The sequence below is a fragment of the Phyllobates terribilis genome, unplaced genomic scaffold, assembly GCF_046119375.1.
Source record: "Phyllobates terribilis strain yellow unplaced genomic scaffold, ASM4611937v1 Scaffold_2__4_contigs__length_985480577, whole genome shotgun sequence".
NCBI classification, from domain to species: Eukaryota; Metazoa; Chordata; class Amphibia; order Anura; family Dendrobatidae; genus Phyllobates; species Phyllobates terribilis.
In genome coordinates, this window is record NW_027362762.1 from 172600034 (window position 1) to 172622794 (window position 22761).

Here is a 22761-nt window from a genome sequence, read left to right on the forward strand (position 1 = left end):
TGTACTGTATATGTAAAGTTGCAACGTTTTAGAGAAAAAAAAACACATACTTTTAATAGTCATACAGGTGGCTGCCGGTGGCTTCTCCCTGCCCACTGACAATGAGTCTCTGCCTATAGGAAGAAACCTGTCAGTCACTGTCAGCGGGAAGAGGAGAAGCCACCGGGGACCCTCCTGTACAACTTGTGCACAGCGGGGCTTCGTATACAGTTGATCAGGTTATTGATTGCGGCCTGTGGAATATTGGCCCACCAGGTTCAAATCAACAATCAGACCCTTGTATACACTCTAAAGGCTTGTGTAAATATTCTGGAGATTACCCAACGACTTAGCAAAATGCTCATTCATCTGGTGGTTGAATATTTCATTGTCATTTTAAATTCTTCATTGTAGGCAGCCCATCATCTTGTGTAAACTAGATATGTGCTGCTGAAAAACAATGATATTTTATGTACACAGTAGCTTGTGGATGTTCTACCAGTGGCCCAATGCTAAATTCTGAGCGCAGCAGCCCATCAGCGGGCATCTTTTGTCTGCAGCCTCCTGCCGGAGTTCCATATGACAGACGTATGAATGTTGCAGCCTATCAGTGGCAGCTGATTGGCTGCAGCACTCACTGGACATAGCAAAGTCATGTGAGCTCCTGGGGGACAGTGCCGACATTGCTGGAAGTTGAGTATAATTTGTTATTATTTTACTTTAATTATTGTAGTGTTTAAGAAGGAGTAGTAGTGTATAACCCCCTTAAATATGTGATAAAGTGTATTAGGATTTGCTTGAAACCACAACAAGTAAAGTACAATTTGTTCATGGTTATGCCCTCCGCAGTGGAATAAAAATGATTCTGAGAATGTGTTTAGTGGTTTACAACTTGCTTACCCCTTGTCCTGTGATTATATTATCATATTATTACTGCTTCTGATTTTTACAACTTGGCATCACAAACAAATATAAAACAGACAATGATACTAAAAGAGCTCATCATCTCCAGTGTTCAAACCAGCTATGGTGCCAATAAGAGCTCATATGCCCCTTCAGACAAAATTTGATGGGACAAACTTATTATTCGAGGTCATAAAAGAGTGAAAGAAACAAATAGATGGGGCTGCCTGGTAGGGAAAATGCTACAAACACATTTAAAGGCTAAACTAGCACTGAGCACACTAGAGGGAGAAGCGAGAGACCCATGCTGCTATAACCAGAACTGGAATGAAGAACATATGAAAAGATATCTATGGCCCTCTAAGAGATTCATGGGGACACCACCTTTGTGGGTGTTCCTCAAATATTTTTTTTGCCAGATAGAAAGAAGAAGCTTTGTCCCAATTTGTTAATCAACTTGATGGCAGTTCAGATGCAAGAGGAAGGAAGGGGATCTCAAAGATTTTGACAACATGATATTGTGATATAAGATCAGTTCTTCCTACATTTATTGATGGGTCATGAAGGAAATGGCAAACAGAGACAGAGTTGACATTGTATAAAATCTTAAAAGAAGCAATTACCAAGAAGGAGGAACACTTTGGTGCAATTGCATCAGCATCACCATCTGAAGCAAAACTGTAAAACACAAAGAAGAAGAGACCCGAATGAGCTCACTTGCAAATAAGATTTAGGATTGAAAGAAGGTTATGACCATATGGAAAGAGGAAATAGCGGCTCAGTGAATGAAAAATATTCAGTATTGGGAACAAAGTCCACATTGGTGGAACAAACAAACATGCATGAAATAATGCTGACTGATAATGACTGTATGAGATGTGGGCAAGCTGGCTATATTGCAAGAAATTGCCCCCACCATTTGCAGTGGCAATCCTCTGTTCACATGTGCTACCATGTCCAAGCATAGGAGAATCATGACTCTGTTGACTACTTGCAAGCTTACAGGTACAACCCTTATACTCAGGGAATTGTATACTTCTACAAAATAAGTTGGTGGAGAGCCCTGTGATGTATATGGGAACCCACACCATAAAAAATGGTGCAACAGCTCAATCCACACATGCCTGTGTTTGAGGTACAGGGAGAAGAGGGCGTAAGGTGAATTAGAACATTTAATCAGAATATACTCTGACCTCATATGTTAGGAAGAATTTTCCATGTGTAGAATTGGGATTGGTGGCCAAGCACAGTTTCTTTATGCAACCTAGGACTCCAGATGTTTCAAGAGAAGGATTAAACTTTTAAAACAGTAGAAGAGAACAATGACATGTGAGAATAAATATAAAGGAAAAAGAGCCACAGGCAATAGAAGTAGCAGCCAGGGAAGACATGAGATGTTTGGGATGCAGGCAACAGGAATGGACACAGACAGAAGAGGGCCCCTATGCAAGAACATTATATGAGCCCTTTGCAGTCCGATAGTTCATCATAGTGCATAATTACACCTGCTTTGAAGATGGAAAAAGGCCACCTTGCCTCTTGGAACCCTGTGTGGTTGAATATGATGCACTAATGATATGTCCACCCTTGGCAGGCAACCTATGTTCAAGTAGTAGGCAGAACTTTGGTGAAGATAAAAGTCAGATAGCTGAGGAGTGAAGAAGGAGCAGATCAGAACCTAATCAGAATCTTGGAGTGAAGGAAGAGTCAGTCCACAAACACAAAAGGCAGCTGGCTGACAGAAGCTACTGTTCCCCGTAAGTGCAGAGGATAAACCAGTGACCGGATAAAGGATAGCGATTGTGGAAAAGTTTAATCCTGAGGTCATTATTCGAACTATGAGCCTTAATAATCCTTTGCAGTGTAGTGAGTCCTGGCCTTCCACAGCCCAGTCTCCAAGGTAATAATTTGAAGGAACCTCAATATTCTGTCATGCGCTTCTTTACTGTATGAAGGGGCATCATGGGAGTGTCATTCTGCATGAGGAGACATCATACTTTGTGATGGCCAAGACGTTGGCCCTAAGAATACCCCAAACTGCATAGAAATGTCTTTTTAAGCCAATCTGCATGAGCTGATCTCTATTGTGCAGTGCAGTTTAGAGGACAGTCCTTCTAAATCCATGGTTTTAGTCTATAGTGGGAAAAATAAGTTCACTTCAACTGTGAGAGGCAGAATCTAAAAATAAAAAACAGAAAATCACAGTGTATGATTTTTAAATAATTAAATAGCATTTTATTGCATGAAATAAGTATTTGATCACCTACCAACCAACAAGAATTCTGGCTCTCACAGGCTGTTAGTTTTTCTTTAAGAAGCCCTCTTTTTTCGGCACTCATTACCTGTATTAAATTGCACCTGTTTGAACTATTTACTTCTATAAAAGACACCTGTCCACTCACTCAATCAATCACACTCCAACCTCTCCACCATAGTCAAGATCAAAGAGCTGTCTAAGGAAATCAGGGACAAAATTGTAGACCTTCACAAGGCTGTGATGGGCTACTGGACAATAGGCAAGCATCTGGGTGAGAAGGCAACAACTGATGGCGCAAATATTCGAAAATGGAAGAAACAGTCAACTGTCAATCTTCCTTGGTCTGGGGCTCCATGCAAGATATCGCCTCGTGGGGTAGGGATGATTCGAGAAAGGTCAGGAATTAGATAAGAACTACACAGGAGGACCGGGTAAATGACCGGAAGAGAGCTGGGACTACAGTCTCAAACATTACCATTAGTAACCATCATTGATTAAAATCCTGCAGGGCACGCAAGGTCCTCCTGCTCACGCCAGCACCAAAACCTGAAAGATCTGGAGAAGATCTGTATGGAGGAGTGGGCCAAAATCCCTGTTGCAGTGTGTGCAAACTTGGTCAAGAACTACAGGAAACTTCTGACCTGTGTAATTGCAAACAAAAGGTTTCTGTACCAAATACTAAGTTCTGTTTTGCTGTTGTATCAAATACTTATTTCATGCAATAAAATGCAAATTAATTATGTAAAAATTATACAATGCGATTTTCTGGATTTTTTTTTTTATATTCTGTCTCTCACAAGTGAAGTGTACCTATGATAACAATTACAGACCTCTCCATTCTTTGTAGGTGGGAAAACTTGCAGAATAGGCAGTGTATCAAATACTTATTTTCTCCACTGTATATGCCAAACAACATATGTAGCCTACACAGGAAATGAGTGTTACCAGTGTGATGTGTAATGGCCGCTCACTGCTCTCTTGATCTTACTTCAGAGCTGTGTGTGATTATACCTGATACATCTGCAGGTTCCATCTCACAGGCAGCCGGTGTTGCAATATTGTTGCAATACAGAGTTGTGAGAGCTGCAGCAAATGTGTTTGTAAGGAGACAAAGTTCAGTGTGTTAGTTACATTTCTCACACTGGTAACTTCACCTTTTATTTGAAATAAGCTCTGGAGGTATATTCTCATCCAGATCAGTGTCCGGCCCATAGATCTTAACAGCTTATTTAAATATTAAGAAAAACGTGGATTTCTCTGGAATAAGAAGTCAGATCGCAGATATCAAGGTGTAATTTTATTCAGCTTCCTATGACCTACATGGCTATATAGACGGCCTAGAAGGGTTTATCCTACCGACAGATTCTTTTTAAAGGAAGAAGAAAAGATGCAAGTAGTTAGTGATAGGTTGAAGAGATGGGTTAGGGTCAAGTGGACCGGTCATGAAATGTGATTTGGAGAGTAAGATAAATAACTTTTAATTGGTAATGGTGGAGAAGTTGGTTATGGGTGATAGGACTTGTCAGTGCTATTGAAGAATTGTGGTCACTGCTGGAATATTAAATGTTTAGGATAACAAAAGTAAATTTTAGCGTATTGATTGAGTTTCTTCTGACTTCCAAACAAGCACACACTCCAAATTCAACCAAACATTTATGTTAATTTGATAGTGGAGAAATAGAGTCCCAGACAATTTTAACCCCTTTCTGACATGGAGCACAATAGCATGTCCCACATCAGATCCCCCTGTTTGAGCCCGCACCTTTCCAGACACATGTCAGTTGATCTATACAGCTAACATGTGCCCACAACAGCTGTGGGTGGAATCGTGATCCACTCACGGCTGTTAACTTGTTAAATGCCGTTGTCAATTTCTGACAGCGGCCTTTAACTCGAGCTTCTGGGAAGCGCCTCATTGGCCCCACCCATCAGCGACCCTGTCACATGATCGCGGGTCACCGGTGGGTTGGCATGAGAGCCTGGGGTCTGCAGGAGACCCCTGTGGTTGTCATTGCCACATTGCTATGAGCGCCACCCAGTCATTGAAACTCATAGCAAGTGAGCAATTCTGCTGCATACCAGCAATCTGCTCATCGTCTGTGTGTAGCAGAGGGGATCAGACAAGTGCAGCTTCTAGTCTTCTATGGAGACTATTAAAGCATGCAAAACATGTAAAAAAATGTTTTTAAAAAAAGCATATGCAGAATGGGAGGAATAGAGCTAAGCAACAGTACATGTGAAAAAGACTTAGGTATACTAATAGATCATAGACTGAACATGAGTCAACAGTGTGATGCAGCAGCAAAAAAGGCAAATACAATTCTGGGATGTATTAACAGAAGCATACAGTCTAGATCACGTAAAGTCATTATCACACTTTACTCCTCTTTGGTCAGACCTCATCTGGAATACTGTGTCCAGCTTTGGGCACCACATTTTAAAAAAGACATTGACAAACTGGAGCAAGTTCAGAGAAGAGTGACCAGAATGGTGACCGGTCTGCAAACCATGTCCTATGAGGAACGGTTACAGGATTTGGGAGTGTTTAGCATGCAAAAAAGAAGACTGAGAGGAGACTTAATAGCTGTCTACAAATATCTCAAGGGCTGTCACACTGTAGAAGGATCATCTTTATTCTCATTTGCACAAGGAAAGACTAGAAGCAATGGGATGAAGCTGAATGGGAGGAGACACAGATTAGACATTAGAAAAAACTTTTTGACAGTTACGATGATCAATGAGTGGAACAGGCTGCCACGAGAGGTGGTAAGTTCCCCTTCAATGGAAGTTTTCAAACAGAGGCTGGACAGATATCTGTCTGAGATGATTTAGTGAATCCTGCTTTGAGCAGGGGGTTGGACCAGATGACCCAGGAGGTCCCTTCCAACTCTACCATTCTATGATTCTAACACATAACATACCCATTACACTCTATGAGCCTTATCACTTGCACTTTTTTCCAGGCCATCAGTAAGCAAATAAAAATCTAGACATGTCCAATTTTGATCTGTTTTGTGTATTAAAATCACTCATTCAAGTAAATGGGTCTCAGAAAAATAAATACACTGTGTTCCAAATTATTATGCAAATGATATTTTCTCAGATTTTCCCAAATTACCTATATGAATTGCAGTCATTGTAATTTTCCAGTCAAATAACTATTAGAGTACAATTGAAAGGTTTTTGTACAAACTGCCTATGATAACAGTATATTTTTTAAAAAATAAAAAACTCAAACTGCACTCAAAATGCATGTTCCAAATTATTATGCACAGCAGAGTTTTTTCAACCTTTTCATTTTAATAACAAAAAAATGGTCATTTTTGAAATTATAAGCATTAGCAGGTTATTACAAACTGAAATCAAACAGTTTTCAACTCAAAACTTTATTCTAGGTGATGTTACATTTGCACATAGGACCCCTTGTTCGAAAGGAGCTTCTGAACTCTCTCGTCCATTGAATTTGTCAGGTTTTGGATGGTTTCTGCTTCAATTGTTTTGCATGAGGACAGAATACCCTCCCAGAGCTGTTGCTTAGATGTGAACTGCCTCCCGCCATCATAGACACTCCTTTTGATGATGCTCCAGAGGTTCTCAATGGGGTTGAGGTCAGGGGAGCATGGGTGCCACACCATAAGTTTGTCCCCATTTATGCCCATAGCAGCCAGAGATGCAGATGTGTTATGTGCAGCATGAGACGGGGCAGTCGCACCTCTTCAACTCGGGGTTGACAAATTGTCAAAGTACTGCCCACACCAACTTTCACTGTTCCCTGGAAAACTGTTCCAGCAGGAACTAACCACCAATTTATTAAGGGTCACCATCCCTCTGATGTTCCCAAATCCCAATTAACCTAGGCCAACCCTGACCTCCTCCCCGCCAATTGCCGTACAAACAAAGAACAAAACACAAAAATCCCGCACCCTACCACCAGCTTGATAACGACCAATACCAAGATAAGGGCGGGACGTTCTCTGGTCCTGAATCCAAGATGAAGTGCTGCCCGGACTCCTCCTCCTCTCTATATAGGTACCCTAACCTACTCATCCCTTTGTAGCTTCTCCCCCAATAAAACACCAGTGCCCCTTAGCTGACCTGGCCTTTGACCCACCCCCTTTCATCCCCTCTTGTACATGCTTTCGTGTAAAACTTGCTGTTAACCCCTTCCCCACCTCCGAATTTCAAACCCCAGTCATGTCCGGTCTTCCATTAGCGTTTGCCTATTCCAGCCCTCTCTGCCTTTGGTTGGGACTGTTTAAATCTTGTTCACAGTAATGTGACATTTAATATCTGTTTTACACAAAGGTTTTTTTTTGACAAGGTGTGCGAAACTTAGAACACAACAAAAGGATATACTTCTTTACATATATTTTATTGGGATATGCTAGAATAGTGCACATTTCATTGTGAATTTATACAAAAATAGTTGCCAAATTTAGTCTAGAATCATTTCTATAAAAATCTATGGAAACAAAATCTTAGTTTGTACATTCAATCTTAGTGCTGTATTGTGCCATATTTTTCATATAGTCTATGACAACTAAAAACCACATAAAAAAACTTTACATATCCTTAGCACTCCAGCAAGTGACACGTCAACTTCATTGCTTAAGGGTATTTTCGGTCCTATTGCTGTCAATATGGAAAACAAACCGCCCATGGACAGCACACAGACCATTGTTATTCAATGTGTTAGTTGACATGAACGTTTTCCGCATGAACCAACAGTCTATATGAATAATATACACAGCATTAGTGTTGAGCGATACCTTCCGATATCAGGAAATATCGTATCGGATTGGATCGGACCGATACCCAAAAAGTATCGGATATCGCCGATTCCGATACCGGAAACCAATGCAAGTCAATGGGACACAAATATCGGAATGAAAATAAACCCTTTCTTTCCTTGTAGGTTAATTCTACATGAAGTAAAACAACTAAGAATAATGTAGAATGTATTACGCGAAAAGCCGGCAATTCATCAGCGGCATACACCGGTTCCCGACAATTTACAACAGAAAGAATAGAGCTTCACACATAGATTAGATAGATAGAAACATGTCAGTCGCATATATATGAAGTACAGTGACAGTGTTGCTTACTGTACTTGTCATTTAGTGTAAAGGATTTATTTAAAAATATAATAGTGTTTTCATGCACCGTCTCTTTAAAAAAGCCGGCCGGCAATTCAGCATCTGTACCCGACAATTTAGAATAGAAGGAATAGAGAATCATACATAGATTAGATAGATAGAAACATGTCAGTCACATATATATGAAGTACAGTGATAGTGTTGATTACTGTACTTGTCATTTAGTGTTAAAATAAAGGATTTATTTAAAAAAAAATTGGCGTGGGGTTCCCCTTAATTTTAGTCTCTAGCGGAGGTTAAGCACATGGCTGGGGCAGATGTTTGAAGCCTGCGAAGGGGGTAATACCCACGGAGCTTCCCAGGCTACTAATATCAGCCCCCAGCTGAATACCTAGCCTTTACTAGCTATTAAAATGGGGGACCCCCTCAAAAAAATGACGTGGGGTCCCCCCTAATTTAATAGCTAGCAAAGGCTAGGCAGACAGCTGGGGGCTGATATTAATAGCCCAGGAAGGGTGCCATGAATATTGGCCCCCTCCCAGGCTAGAAACACCAGCCGTCAGCCGCCCCAGAAATGGCGCATCCATAGGATGCGCCAATTCTGGCACTTAGCCTCGCTCTTCCCACTGCCCTGTAGCGGTGGCAGTGGGGTAATAGGGTTGGGGTTGATATCAGCTTATAATGCCAGCTGACATCAAGCCCAGGTTAGTAATGGAGAGGCGTCTATAAGACACCCCCATTACTAACCCCATAGTCAAAGTTAAAAAAAAAAACACAAGCACCCAGAATAAAGTCCTTTAATTGAAATAAACACACAATTTTTTATTGTTCTAAATTAAACTCTACTTACCATCACGCCCATTCCAGCTGAAGCCAACGATCTCCTGCAATAAAAGAAAAATAATAAAGCAACCTCATCCTTACCTTTCCATGATTCCCAGGACAGCTTCAGCTCTGCTACATCGAGATGACAGGCTGGACCGCAGCAGAACGCTGCCATCCAGCCTGTCATCCCGCAGACACTGAGAAGCGCAGGCATGCTTGCGCTCCTCAGTGTCTCTCTGTGACGGCATCCAGATGAGCCGAGTTCATGTCCAATGAACTCAGCTCACCTCATGCACGTCACTGACAGCGTGGGAGAATTCTCCTGCACTCAGCGCTTCAGCGTGAGAATTTTCCCACGCTGTCAGTGACGTGCATGAGGTGAGCTGAGTTCATTGGACATGACCTCACCTCATTCACGTCACTGACAGCGTGGGAAAATTCTCACGCTGAAGCGCTGAGTGCAGGAGAATTTTCCCACGCTGTCAGTGACGTGCATGAGGTGAGCCGAGTTCATTGGACATGACCTCGGCTCATCTTTATGCCGTCACAGAGAGACACTGAGGTGCGTAAGCAAGCCTGCGCTTCTCAGTGTCTGCGGGATGACAGGCTGCATGGCAGCGTTCTGCTGCGGTCCAGCCTGTCATCTCGATGTAGCAGAGCTGAAGCTGTCGTGGGAACCATGGAAAGGTAAGGATGAGGTTGCTTTATTATTTTTCTTTTATTGCAGGAGATCGTTGGCTTCAGCTGGAATGGGCGTGATGGTAAGTATAGTTTAATTTAGAACAATAAAGAATTGTGTGTTTATTTCAATTAAAGGACTTTTTTCTGGGTGTTGTTTTTTTTTAAATACTTTACTAGAAATTCATGGTGGTCATGTCTAATATTGGCGTGACCCCATGAATTTCGGGCTTAGGGCCAGCTGATAATGCCAAGCTGGCCTTAACCCCTTTATTACCCAGTGAGCCACCGCACCAGGGCCCTGGATGAGTTGGGTACAGCGCCAGAAGATGGCGCTTCTATGAACGCGCCATTTTCCGGGGTGGCTGTGGACTGCAATTTGCAGCGGGTGGGGCCCAGAAAGCTCGGGCCTCCCTGCGCTGCGGATTCCAGCCCCCAGCTGCCTAGTTGTACCTGGCTGGACACAAATATAGGGCGAAGCCCCACATCAATTTTTTTTTAATTATTTCATGAATTTCCTGAAATAATTTAAAAAATTGACATGGGGCTTCGCACTATATTTGTGTCCAGCCAGGTACAGCAGGCAGGAACGGGCTGCCCCCAACCACCAGCTGCCTATTTGCACCTGGATGGACACAACAATATATGGAAGCCCTTTTTTTCTTAATTATTTCATGAATTTCATGAAATAATTAAAAAAAAAATACGTGGGGCTTCTCCCTATTTGTGTGTCCAGCCAGGTACAACTAGGCAGCTGGAGGATGGAATCTGCAGCGCAGGGAGGCCCAAGCTTTCTGCCCCCCCCCCGGTGCAAATTGCAGTCCGCAGCCACCCCGGAAAATGGCGCGTTCATAGAAGCTGGATGCTGTACCTGGCTGGCATACAAAAATATGGCAAAGCCCACGTCAAAATTTTTGGGAAAAATTAATTAAAAAATAAATAATAATTTAGGGACTGCATCTTTATTAACTCCTCAAATGTCATTTAGTGTTAAAATAAAGGATTTATTTAAAAAAAAATTGGCGTGGGATCCCCCATAATTTTAGGCTCTAGCGGAGGTTAAGCAGACGGCTGGGGCAGATGTTTGAAGCCTGGGAAGTGGGTAATACCCACGGAGCTTCCCAGACTACTAATATCAGCCCCCAGCTGAATACCTAGCCTTTACTAGCTATTAAAATGGGGACCCCCCCCAAAAAATGACGTGGGGTACCCCCTATTTAATAGCTAGCAAAGGCTAGGCGGACAGCTGGGGGCTGATATTAATAGCCCAGGAAGGGTGCCATGAATATTGGCCCCCTCCCAGGCTAGAAACACCAGCCATCAGCCGCCCCAGAAATGGCGCATCCATAGGATGCGCCAACTCTGGCACTTAGCCTCGCTCTTCCACGCTGCCCTGGTGCGGTGGCAGGGGGTAATAGGTTTGGGGTTCATGTCAGCGACAGCTGCCATGAAGCCCAGGTTAGTAATGGAGAGGCGTCTATAAGACACCCCCATTACTAACCTACAAAGTGTTAAAAAGAAAAAACACACTACACCCAGAAAAAAATAATTTATTTGAAATAAAACACACAATTTTATTTAATTCTTAGTTTACTAAAAAAAAAATAGTTACCTGTCCACGTTCCTGCGCTGATCTCCCATGCACAGCTGTGACATCTGGAGATGGTGACAGCTGTGCATGGCTGCTGTAAGCTCACGCTGCCGGGAACACGTCCGCTCCCGGCCGCGGGAGCCACTGACTGAGGTCACCGGAGTGCATTCAGGCAGCGCAGCTCCGGAGACCTCCTTTACGGCACTGCTGTACCGTGGGAATTTCTCACGATACAGCAGGGCCGTAAAGGAGCTAACCGGAGCAGCGCTGGCTGAACTCCGGCGAACCCGCTTATGCAGTGACGGGGCTGCTTTACGGCCCCATCATTCTAGCGGCGGTAGCGGTTCAGAGCGGTCACATTCTATGTGGCTGCTCTAAACTGGAAATCATCGTGGGACACTCGTGGACTACTACGGAGGGGTAAGGATAAGGTTGTGGTTTATTATTTTATATTTTATTACAGGAGATCGATGGCTTCGGGGAATTAGGTGTCTAGGTGAGTATAGGTATATTTTTTTATTTTTTACTTTATTTTAGGTGGCGATCGGCGGGGACAGGTAATGTATGAACTAATTTATTGTAGGCAACCACTGGCCACCAATGACATGTATTTAAAATTTATTGGGGACACAGTAGGGCAATTTAAATAGCAGGATCAGGCTGATGGGAACTACTGCTCCCATCGAGCTGATCCTGCTGGCACGAGTGGACGGGGGACAGACATAGGCCGATGGGAGTAGTAGTGTCACATCGGCCTATGTCTGCCTGCACGCACACACCCGCAGACATCGCACAGACACCGCACACACCCGCAGACATCGCACAGACAACGCACACACTCGCAGACATCGCACAGACACCGCACACACTCGCAGACATCGCACACACCCGCAGACACACGCACAGACACCCCGCACACACCAATCATGACGGGCTGATCATCTGGGAGGTGAGGCTGACCTGTGCGGCCGTGGGAAAGCTCATGTGAGTTCATGCAATGCAGTCAAGCATGAACTCACATGAACCCTCTGAGGGCACCGCGGCTACTTCAAATGAACAGCTGATCGGCATCACCTGATACCTCAGCTGTTCATTTGAAATAACCGGCGGGAAAGCGCAGCACAGAACGGGAAAGCCGGCGGTGAAGTCTTTTCACTGCTGGCTTCCCCGCCCGGGTCCTTCGCTCCCCGCTCCTTGGTGCTGCGCTCCCCGCCCGGTCCTAACTTACAATCGGGATGGGAGGTGGCGAGGGGAGCGGAGGATCGGGGTGGGAGGCTGCGGGGAAGCAGTATGGGTCTGTGTGATTGTTTAAAAGCCGGCGGCTTTTTACCGCCCGCCGGCTTTTAAACGATCAGGAGAATTCTCCCACGCTGGGATGGCATTCTGATGACAGGCTGGATCTCAGCTGAGCGCTGCCATCCAGCTTGTCATACTTCAGAGACACTGCAGAGCGCATGCATTATGGGAACTTCCGATTCCGGTATTCGATATTGTAAAAGTATCGGAATTAAGTATCGGAATTCCGATACCGCGAATATCGGCCGATACCCGATATTTCAGTATCGGAATGCTCAACACTACACAGCATGCATTAGTCTTAGCCGTTTTGGGGAAAAGACTCACTTATGCAGTTCAATGCATGCATAAAGAAAATGGATCCAATACGGACACCACCTGTATGGCACCTGTTTTAAACATTGACAGGTATTATATAGAATAGGAGGTGTTTTGCAGTACTTGTGCTGGCACCGTTCCAGCGATTTCAGCATTCGCGGTCCTGGAGCTCTTGTTATAATCTGCAACAAGTACTAAGGAAAGATAGGGGAAAGCTGTCCCTACAGTAAGACTAAGCCGAATCCCTACAATGTAGCGGGCTGCCTGTTCCTAGCGAACAGACCCACCTTTGTCCTCGGCTAGTCTGAACGAAGACCTATAGCATAAGGGGAGGGGTCCCTAAAAGAACTAAGGACTGGGACAAAAATGGGACACCTCCTAAAGAGAGAAGTTGTTGCAGAACACAAAAAGACAAACTGACAAAAAGGTACTAGAGGTCCCAGAAGGACCAAGCGAACTGACAGAGAAAGGCACCGAAGCACCTGGCTAGAGAAACAGTCAAACACTGAAGTCCAGCACAGCCAAAAGGGCGGAGCTGGAATATAAAGGCAGATGGTCACGTGACTGTATAACACAAAATGGAAAAAAACAAACAGGAGGGTTCTAACAGCTCTGGTGCAGTGGAATGACATGTGGTGCCCCGCGCCCTGTCAGCGCTGGCATCATTGTCCTCAGCTTCGTATGTTTTGAACATGTAGAAGAAGTCTGGGCTGCAGCTGATCTCTGACTTCCTCTTCATGCTCAATCCGTACGAAGGCTATAGGTTTTTTATTTTATTGGGGCCAAACATTTACTTCAAGAAGGGATTGTCCTTTAAAGAGGTTGTCCACTACTTTTTTATTGATGTCATGTCCTTAGGATAGGCCATCAATATCTGATTTTGGGCGACATCCGGCACTCCCACCGATCAGGTATTACCAGCGCAACGTCCAACTGGGCGTCTGTATGTAGGGGAGACTGGACAAAAGCTTAGAGCAAGGATGAATTCTCATCGCCACACAATAAAAAAACAAATATTTTTGTAGCCCTGATCGCAGCATCATGGAAATTATGTTACTGGTATTAAAAGGTAACTTCAAATCTGAGAGAGATAGAAGAGTCTGGGAGTATAAACATATGATGACCTTTGACACATTCAGAGCAGGAATGAATATGTCTTTTTACATCAACTAAGGAATGTACTCCTCAGACTCTTTGGGGGCATCACAACCCGGGACCAGACCTCAAACACCGGACAATAAAACTTTCACACTGTTTATGAACTGCTCCAGTATTTACTGCCACAACTATTTCATCCTTTCCCATATTGATAGCTCTGCTTCACATCACTTGTCTTATTACTGCACTATTCTGTCCTGTTGTGTATAAATATGTGATTCTTTAGATTTTATGTAAGGCTACGTTCACACGTTCAGTATTTGATCAGTATTTTACATCAGTATTTTGTAAGCCAAAACCAGGAGTGGAACAGTCAGAGGAAAAGTATAATAGAAACACGTCACCACTTCTGTATTTATCACTCTCTCCTGGTTTTGGCTTACAAATACTGATGGAAAATTCTGACCAAATACTGAATGTGTGAATGTGGCCTACTGCTGAGCCTGATGAAGAGCCCTGAGTAGTCTTGAAAGCTTTATATTTATTACCTTCTAATCGCTAACTGAAATGATGGTATCAACCACTGAGGACTCTCAAATTTTAATATTTTACTGTCTACTGGCTAATAGTGTTGAGCGAGTATGTTCTATTATCCCTTTCGCAGAGTGTGCTTGGGCCGAGCTCCAAGTATTTACAGCTGCTCGGTGATATGGTTAAATCGCTCCCGTGTGCATGATTTGCGACTGTTTGACAGTTTTATTACATGTGAGGAATGTCTATTTCTTACACATTCCTCACATGTAATAAAGCTGTCAAACAGTCGCAAATCATGCACACGGGAGCGATTTAACCTTATCACCGAGCAGCTGTAAATATCGGAGCACGGCCCGAGCATACTCGGACAGAACATACTCGCTCAACCCTACTGGCTAACACTGTCCAAAGATATATTTTTCCTGTGGGAAAAGCTGAGGATTTTCTAAAGCATTCTTAAATGTTATTGCTTTGTGTTAGCACTTCAAATAAACTCCTTTAAAAGAAATCATGAATCAGCTGCAAAATTTTCATGTAACTTGAGCAGATTTTCCAGTGGATTTTTGCATAGAATTGTTTCTGAATATGAAGTGGAAATAGTTTTCTACCTCTGTAGTAATAGGACCTCCAGACTTTTAAGCTATAGAATGTTGACTTTCTAGTATTGGAGCTAGTTTCACATATTGCTTAATTAGTGCGGATTTTATGCATTTAGGCTAAGTCCCCCCAATGGGTATTTGGTTCATTTATGACGCTGAATATTTTTGCTGCTCAAAAAACGCAGCATATTACATTTCCAGCAAAGTGGGTGGAATTTAAAGAAATCTCCTGCCCAAGGTGCCTTTTATGTACTGTATGCAGCGTAAACTGACCTCTGGTGTGATTTTGAAATCTGCAAAATGTCAATTTCTCTGCCAGTAAATATGCATTTTATTTGTGGATTTTCACCATAGACTTGAATGTGCATATAAAAAACACGTATGTGTTCCAGAGCAAAAACGTAGTAAAACGCATGTATTCTGCACATGAATTTGTCAGTAGAGTTTTATCAAAGCTAAGAAACAAGAAGTGTCCAAAACAAAGCATTTTTATTTAAAACATGACATACCAAAAGCAGACAAAAATGCAAAAACATGATCAAAACGCATGTAAAAAAACTGCACTCAAAAATGGAATGAAAAAAAATGCAAGTAACCTGATTTAGCTAATTAGTGCTGATGGCATTGCCTATAAGCAGCTGTCTTTGGTGTATGCCATTTTTACAAATTCCATTTTGTTAACTTGTAAAATTTCCACTTAACTTAATGCATTTTGAGTGATTTTTTTTTAATTCATTTTTACCATGCCTTTTTTTATGCTGTTTTTCAAATTTGGAAAACACAATGGAAAAAATTCACCCAAAATTAAGACAAACATAAGACAAAAAAATGTATTGTAGGTAGTGTGTTTTGTAATTCATTATTCACTTCCAGCTAACATCTGGCTGTAACGTTCCTTACAACAACAACAAAAAAAAAAACACTATGTGTGAGACTTCCCTAATGTGTCAACACTTTTTTTCCATTTCCTCCATCAGGTCATATAGTCCAGCAGACAAGATTATTATTGCACAAGCAAATTCTCCATTGCAGTACCCTTTTCAAGGTGTGGAAGTCCGTCCACTAAAGACAATACTCATACCAGGTGTGTTACAGTTTTTCTGTTCTTTAAGTCTGTGTGCCCACTATGCGTTTTTTAAGTGTTTCCACAGCGGCAATTCTGCTGCAGAAACGCTTAGAAAACACTTGGTAGAAGGCCTGCCATGTTCCCCAATAATAATCCGCATGTGCTGTGCACATACTGCAGAAATTTCCGCTGCGGATTATCATTGCGTAAAAATCCGCAGCACTACCAATTATTTTGCGGAATCGCTGCGTTTTCGCCGCCATTGACTTGCATTGAATCGCATGATATCCGCATCGCTACATGTGCACATGCGGATATCATGCAGATATCATGCTGTTCAATGTGCGGATGATACCCGGGTTTGGAGAAGAGGAGACTCCTCCAGACCCGGGTACCATAGTACCTGTAAAAAAATAAAATAAAAATATATATATATACATTGTACTTACCTTCTGATGGCCCCGGTCTCCTTAGTGATGCGTCCTGGCTCGCTGGCAGCTCGCGATGGTCTAAAAGGACCTGCAATGACATTATTTAGTCATGTGACGGGTCACGCGACCGCTGACGTCGGCGGTCGCGTGACCCGTCACATGACTAAATGACGTCATGGAAGGTCCTTTTAGATCACCGCGGGACACCGGACGGCTTGGATAAGGACACCGGGGGCCATCAGAAGGTAAGTATAATATTTATTTTTTTATTTTTTACCATTCTTTTACGGTCACACTATATAAATCCATGCCGGTTGCATGGATTTATATAGTGTGACCAAGTTGACAAGCACTTTCCAAGTGATGCTAAAATCGCTTGGAAAGCGCTTGATAACCCGCATGCGGAAATGCATGTGAAGAACGCTTCACATCCGCTTGTCCCTGGCAGGAAAAACTCATGTACAATCCACATGCGTTTTTTCTGCCAGGGAGATGCAGAAACGCTCAGGAAAAATCTGGAGCATTTCTGCATCGTGGGCACATAGCCTAAGGCTATGTGCACCCAATGTTTATTTAGGTCAGGGGAACACACAGAGATTAACAAGCGGAAGACACTTTAAGAAATACAGACTTTTATTCCGGAAGTGCCTTTTTTTAGCATTTTGTTTTACATTTTTTACATTGATTTTGGGTATATTGTTTACTGGCATTTCCATATGTGTTTTTAACTCCATTCAACAATGAAGAAACAATAAAAACAAAGAAATAAGCCGGAGCATAAGTTGGTATATGTGGAATGTGTAGGAGCACATTTACACTGTGGCCATTTCACAGACAAGACCCAAGAAAAAAACTAAATGAGCATATACCTTATAGTAAGTAAATAGTAATAGAACATGTAAATAGCATAGGGTACTTAGCTAGCACTATTTTGATCAAAAAAAGCATAAAAGCTATCCCACCGTGACAAGGTGTACCCAATCAGAATGGTTCTATCTTATCTCAAGTATTAAAATCTCACCTTCTCCTCAATGTAGAGAAGGACAGAGCCGGATACAATATATAGATGAAATGTATAGCTAAGAAAGGAAGGACTATGCCCCTTTTCGTAAGCAGTACAAGAAACTACTGCAAAACCAAAGAAATGAGCTGGAGCATAAATTGGTATATGTTCAATGTGTAAGACCACGTTCACTCTGTGGTTATTTCACAGACAAAACCCAAGAAAAAAACAAAATGAGCATATACCTTGTAACTGTTTTGATCAAAAAAATGTAAACGTTATCCCACCACGACAAGGTGTACCCAATCGGGACAAACAGGGGCATGACTCCACCTTTTTGAGCTGGGCTTTCATCTATATAGTGTCCCATGGGCAGGTGCTTGAACAGTTGGGCTTGTATCCAGTTCTGCCCTTATCTACATTGAGGTTGGTTGACACAAGGTAAGGGTTTGAGCAAAATAGTGTTTACTTTGTACCCTATAATATTTACATGTACTATTACTATTTACTTACTACTGGGTATGTGCTCATTTTGTTTTTTTTCTTGGGTTTTTTCAATGAAGCAACAATGAAGCAATTTTTGAAGCAAAAACAATAGTAAAACATTCAAAGGCATATAGACATCTTCCGGGTGTCTTTTGATCCTTCCCATAGACTTCTATTATAAAGTAGAGAGCACATCCAATTTCACACATTGTGGCAGAACATTGTTCAGACAGCCATTAATAACCTCATCGATAGCAGCCAAGGCATGTACAGTAAGTGCGAGTGTTTCTGCATTCAATACTGAATAAAATCAAGATTTTGACATTTTTTAAATTTTGTTTCCATTTTTTTTATTATTTGCATGTCATTATCATGCCTAGCAATCTTGTGATTTCCATAATTCCACAACTTTTCTTTCTTGATGTTGCAATTTCATTGTTGAGGAGTGAAGGAGTAGAATCATTTATACTTCTATAAAAACTATCATGTAGGTGAACAGGCATTTGTTTTCCAAAGTAAACATTTCACACACCTAATGATCTCATACTGTACAAAGGTAAAAAAAAAGACTGCACAGAGTGAATCATCATCGTACCAGCAGTTAACCCTTTACTCATTTTCAGATGTGTAACAAATAGTGTACTGTGGTTTGTTTGCTCATCAGTTGGGCTGAATTCACAGACAGCCCTAGTTCACTACATTTATTTCACCGTTTTGCTGAAGGTTTTTCATTAACTTCAATGCAGAAAAGCTCTTGTAGTAACATTTGCCCCTTTAATAAACTTGGTTAAAACAACATTGAAAACTGAAATCAGTTAGATTAGGTACACACTTTGTTTGTGCCCACTGTTGGGCACTTAGTAAATTTGCACCTGACAGTGTTCATCATATATATCCACTTTAAAAACCCGTATACCACATGGTATATGTTTCTTTGCACTGGCTTTCTGCATAGGAAAGTGCATTAAAAAATGGATGGGCTTACCACGTCTATAATTTTTTCACTGCTCGATGTGGCTGCTATATAGATGACATATTTATTGTTTGGTAAGATCACTTGGCAGCTGTGCCAGATTTTATTCAGTATCTAAATGATAATGAAGAAAATTTGCAGTTTACTAACATTAGGTGTAACTTCAAACTAGAATTTTTGGTTTTATGTCTGGAGGGGGATGAATGTGTCTTAACAAAGTTCACATTACTTTGTTTAAAAAAAAAAGTTTCAGGCAGTATTACACACCCAATACATAAAATTAGATGAAATAAATAGAGCCAAAGGTATCTGTACAGAGAAACACATTCTTGAAACGTGCTTTCGAACAGAGGATAGAATAATAAAATAAAGTACACGTTTAGGCTAGACAATCATTAATGTATATTAACAAACTTAATAAAAATCATACAAATAAAGTAGTTTTCGGTACATCTTTCAATATAAAAACTATTATATGCAAATATTTGCCAATACTCAAACAAGGTCCCATTTAAAAAAAAATGTGTGGTTTGTCAGCTTGTTGCAAAAAAGGACAGCTGTCCTGTCTGTATCATATCTTTTGCTTCTTCCCCTGGCCAGAAGCTGTGGTATAATCAGACCATGTTCCTGCATGGTGAGACACAGTCATTGCACAGTACACAGCAGGGGCTGAAATAGGAGCCGGTGGTCCCCCTCCAGTACAGGCCCGGTCGTCACTTACCCTGCTGGCCCGGGGAGCATGTGCCTTTCTGTCCCCCAGCCCAGCTCGCCTCTCACCACAGACCACATAAGAAATTAAACTGAACTTTTTGGTGATAAATCAGTTGATGTGAGTTCAGAAAAAGAAAGATTAAAGGGTTACAAACTCTCTGTCTGAAGGAGATGGCTGATTGATTCTCAGTTAATGAAACACTCCCATCAAAATGTTTATCCTCTTAATATATTGTAGTCATCATATTATACAGCACTGTGCACTTACAATTGCTCATTTTGCTTTCTACCCAGTTAATTCTTCTGTTTTCCATTAGGTCTATGACATCACGTGATTAATAACAGACTAGCTGAATCCTTCTAAGCTCTATGTAGAAACTTGAGGTTAATTTTACCTGTATCAGTTAGTCACTGCAAAAGTCAAAAGCAGGGTAGGAGGAAGCAGATGGGTCAGGAGTTGAAGAGGGGAATGATAAATGCAGTTACAAGAGGCTTCCTGTTTCTACATAGAGGAGAGAAAAGAGAAGAATTAGCTGGGTAGAAGGTCAAAATGAGCAATTGTAAGTACACAGTGCTATATAATATGATGACTGCAATATATTAATAGAATAAAACTTTGATAGGAGGAGTGTTTCTTTAACTCATTTAGCTGTCAGTAATGTACAGAAAACAAAAAGCCTGTAAAAGCTAAACAGTGAAAAATGTTTAATGAAACTCAATTGCAAATACTATTTTTAGCTAAAAATGCATAGCCTTTAACTTAAAGGGGTTTTTCCATGAACAAAAGTTGATTTTAATCAATATATCTTGGAATAATAATAACTTCCACAATTGGATGTGTTTAAATAAAATGTTCCTGTGCTGAGATAATCTTATAAATGTGCCCCTGCTGTGTTCTGTGTAATGGCTGTGTCTGACTGTACAGGATCATGGTCTGATCATACCACATCTCCTGGGCAGGGGGAGAGGCAAAAGAGTATACAGACATTACAGCATAGGATCACAGCTGATTATTTTTATGAGGTAAAACATTTCACTGCCTGTTTTTAAATAATGTTTTACTTCAAAGTAAGAATCAACTGTGATCCCCTGCTGTAATGTCTGTATACTCTTTTGCTTTCCCCCTCAACTTTTGTTCTTGGAAAAGCCCCTTTAACACCTTAACGGACTTGGGTTTTTCTTTCCAGAGCCATAAAAAAAAGTTATTTTTCAGTCAATATGGCCATGTGAAGGCTTGTTTTTTGCGGGACGAGTTGTAATTTTGTATGACATATTTGTTTTTACCATATTGTGTACTGGAAAATGGGAAAAAAATTCATAGTGAGGTGAAATTGGAAAAAAAGTGCAATTCCACAATTGTTTTTTTGAGGTTTTTTTTTTTAACATGTTCACTAAATGCTAAAAATGACCTGCCATTATGATTCTCTAGTCTTTTTTTTCTCGTTACGCCGTTTACCGATCCAATTAATTATTTTTATGTATTGATAGATCGGACGATTCTGAATGTGGCAATGCAAAATATGTGCATATTTGAAATTTTTTTATTGTTTTATTTTGAATGGGGCAAAAGGGAGGTGATTTGAACTTTTATATATATATATATTTTTTAGATTTTAAAAACATTTTTTTACATTTCATTGGCTTCAATAGTCTACATGGGAGACTAAAGCTGCCATCATTGGATCGCCTGTGTCTAGCAGAAATGCTCACTTGCTATGAGTGCCGACCACTGGGTGGTGCTCATAGCATCCTGGCCATGAGAACTGCAGGGGTCTCGAGCAGACCCCGGGTTATCATGCCAACCCATTGGCGTCCCGCTTTCCTGTGACACGGGCACCGATGGGCAGGACTTATGACATCCTTTCACCGCGGTCATGTTAAATGCCACTGTCAGAGATTGACAGTAGCATTTAACTAGTTAACAGCCGCGGATGGGTCGCGATTCCACCTGCGGCTGTTAGGGGCACAGCTGTCATGTGCCTGGTAATATACAGGCTTAACACCGGAGCCCGCATGGAGTGCAGGGATACCACCTAGGAAGTATGAGTACGTGCTAGGTGGTAAAGGGGTTAAACCATATAATATGTGGCTATAGTGGTGCTTTTGAGTACCACTCCCAACACTTCCATTTCCAATTCTAATTCGCTTTGTGTTCCAGTAAACAGGACTGCATCATTTATTTACATAGAGTTCGGTGTGCCCTCATTTAACCACTTCGCACCAGAGCCTGTTTTTGCCTTCGTGACCGGGCCAATTTTTTCAATTCTGACCACTGTCACTTTATGAAGTAATTACTCTGGAACGCTTCAACGGATTCCCCTGATTCTGAGAATGTTTTTTCGTGACATATTGTACTTCATGATTGTGGTAAAATTTCTTCGATATCACTTGCGTTTATTTGTGAAAAAATCAGAAATTTGGCGAAAATTTTGAAAATTTCGCAATTTTCAAACTTTGAATTTTCATGCCCTTAAATCAGAGAGATATGTCACACAAAATAGTTAATAAATAACATTTCCCACATGTCTACTTTACATCAGCACAATTTTGGAACCAAAATTTTTTTTTGTTAGGGAGCTATAAGGGTTAAAAGTTGACCAGCGATTTCTCATTTTTCAAACAAAATTTACAAAAACATTTTTTTAGGGACCACATCATATATGAAGTCACTTTGAGGGGTCTTTATGACAGAAAATACCCAAAAGTGACACCATTCTAAAAACTGCACCCCTCAAGGTGCTCAAAACCACATTCAATAACTTTATTAACCATTCAGGTGCTTCACAGGAATTTTTGGAATGTGGAAGAAAAAAATTAATTTAACTTTTTTCACAAAAATGTTACTTTAGACCTAATTTTTTTTATTTTCACAGGGGTAACAGGAAAAAATGGACCCCAAAATTTTTTGTGCAATTTC

General features: G+C 41.4%; 1 protein-coding gene across 6 annotated transcripts in view; it reads left to right on the forward strand.

Moving 5' to 3' along the window:
* Positions 1 to 22761, forward strand: part of B4GALNT1 (beta-1,4-N-acetyl-galactosaminyltransferase 1) — a 231789-nt gene that overhangs the window by 149909 nt on the left and 59119 nt on the right. For all 6 annotated transcript variants that reach the window (XM_073663286.1, XM_073663290.1, XM_073663285.1 and 3 more), the window contains one exon: positions 16152 to 16258. In XM_073663286.1, the coding sequence (XP_073519387.1) occupies positions 16152 to 16258 (107 nt within the window). The remainder of the gene's footprint in view (positions 1 to 16151; positions 16259 to 22761) is intronic.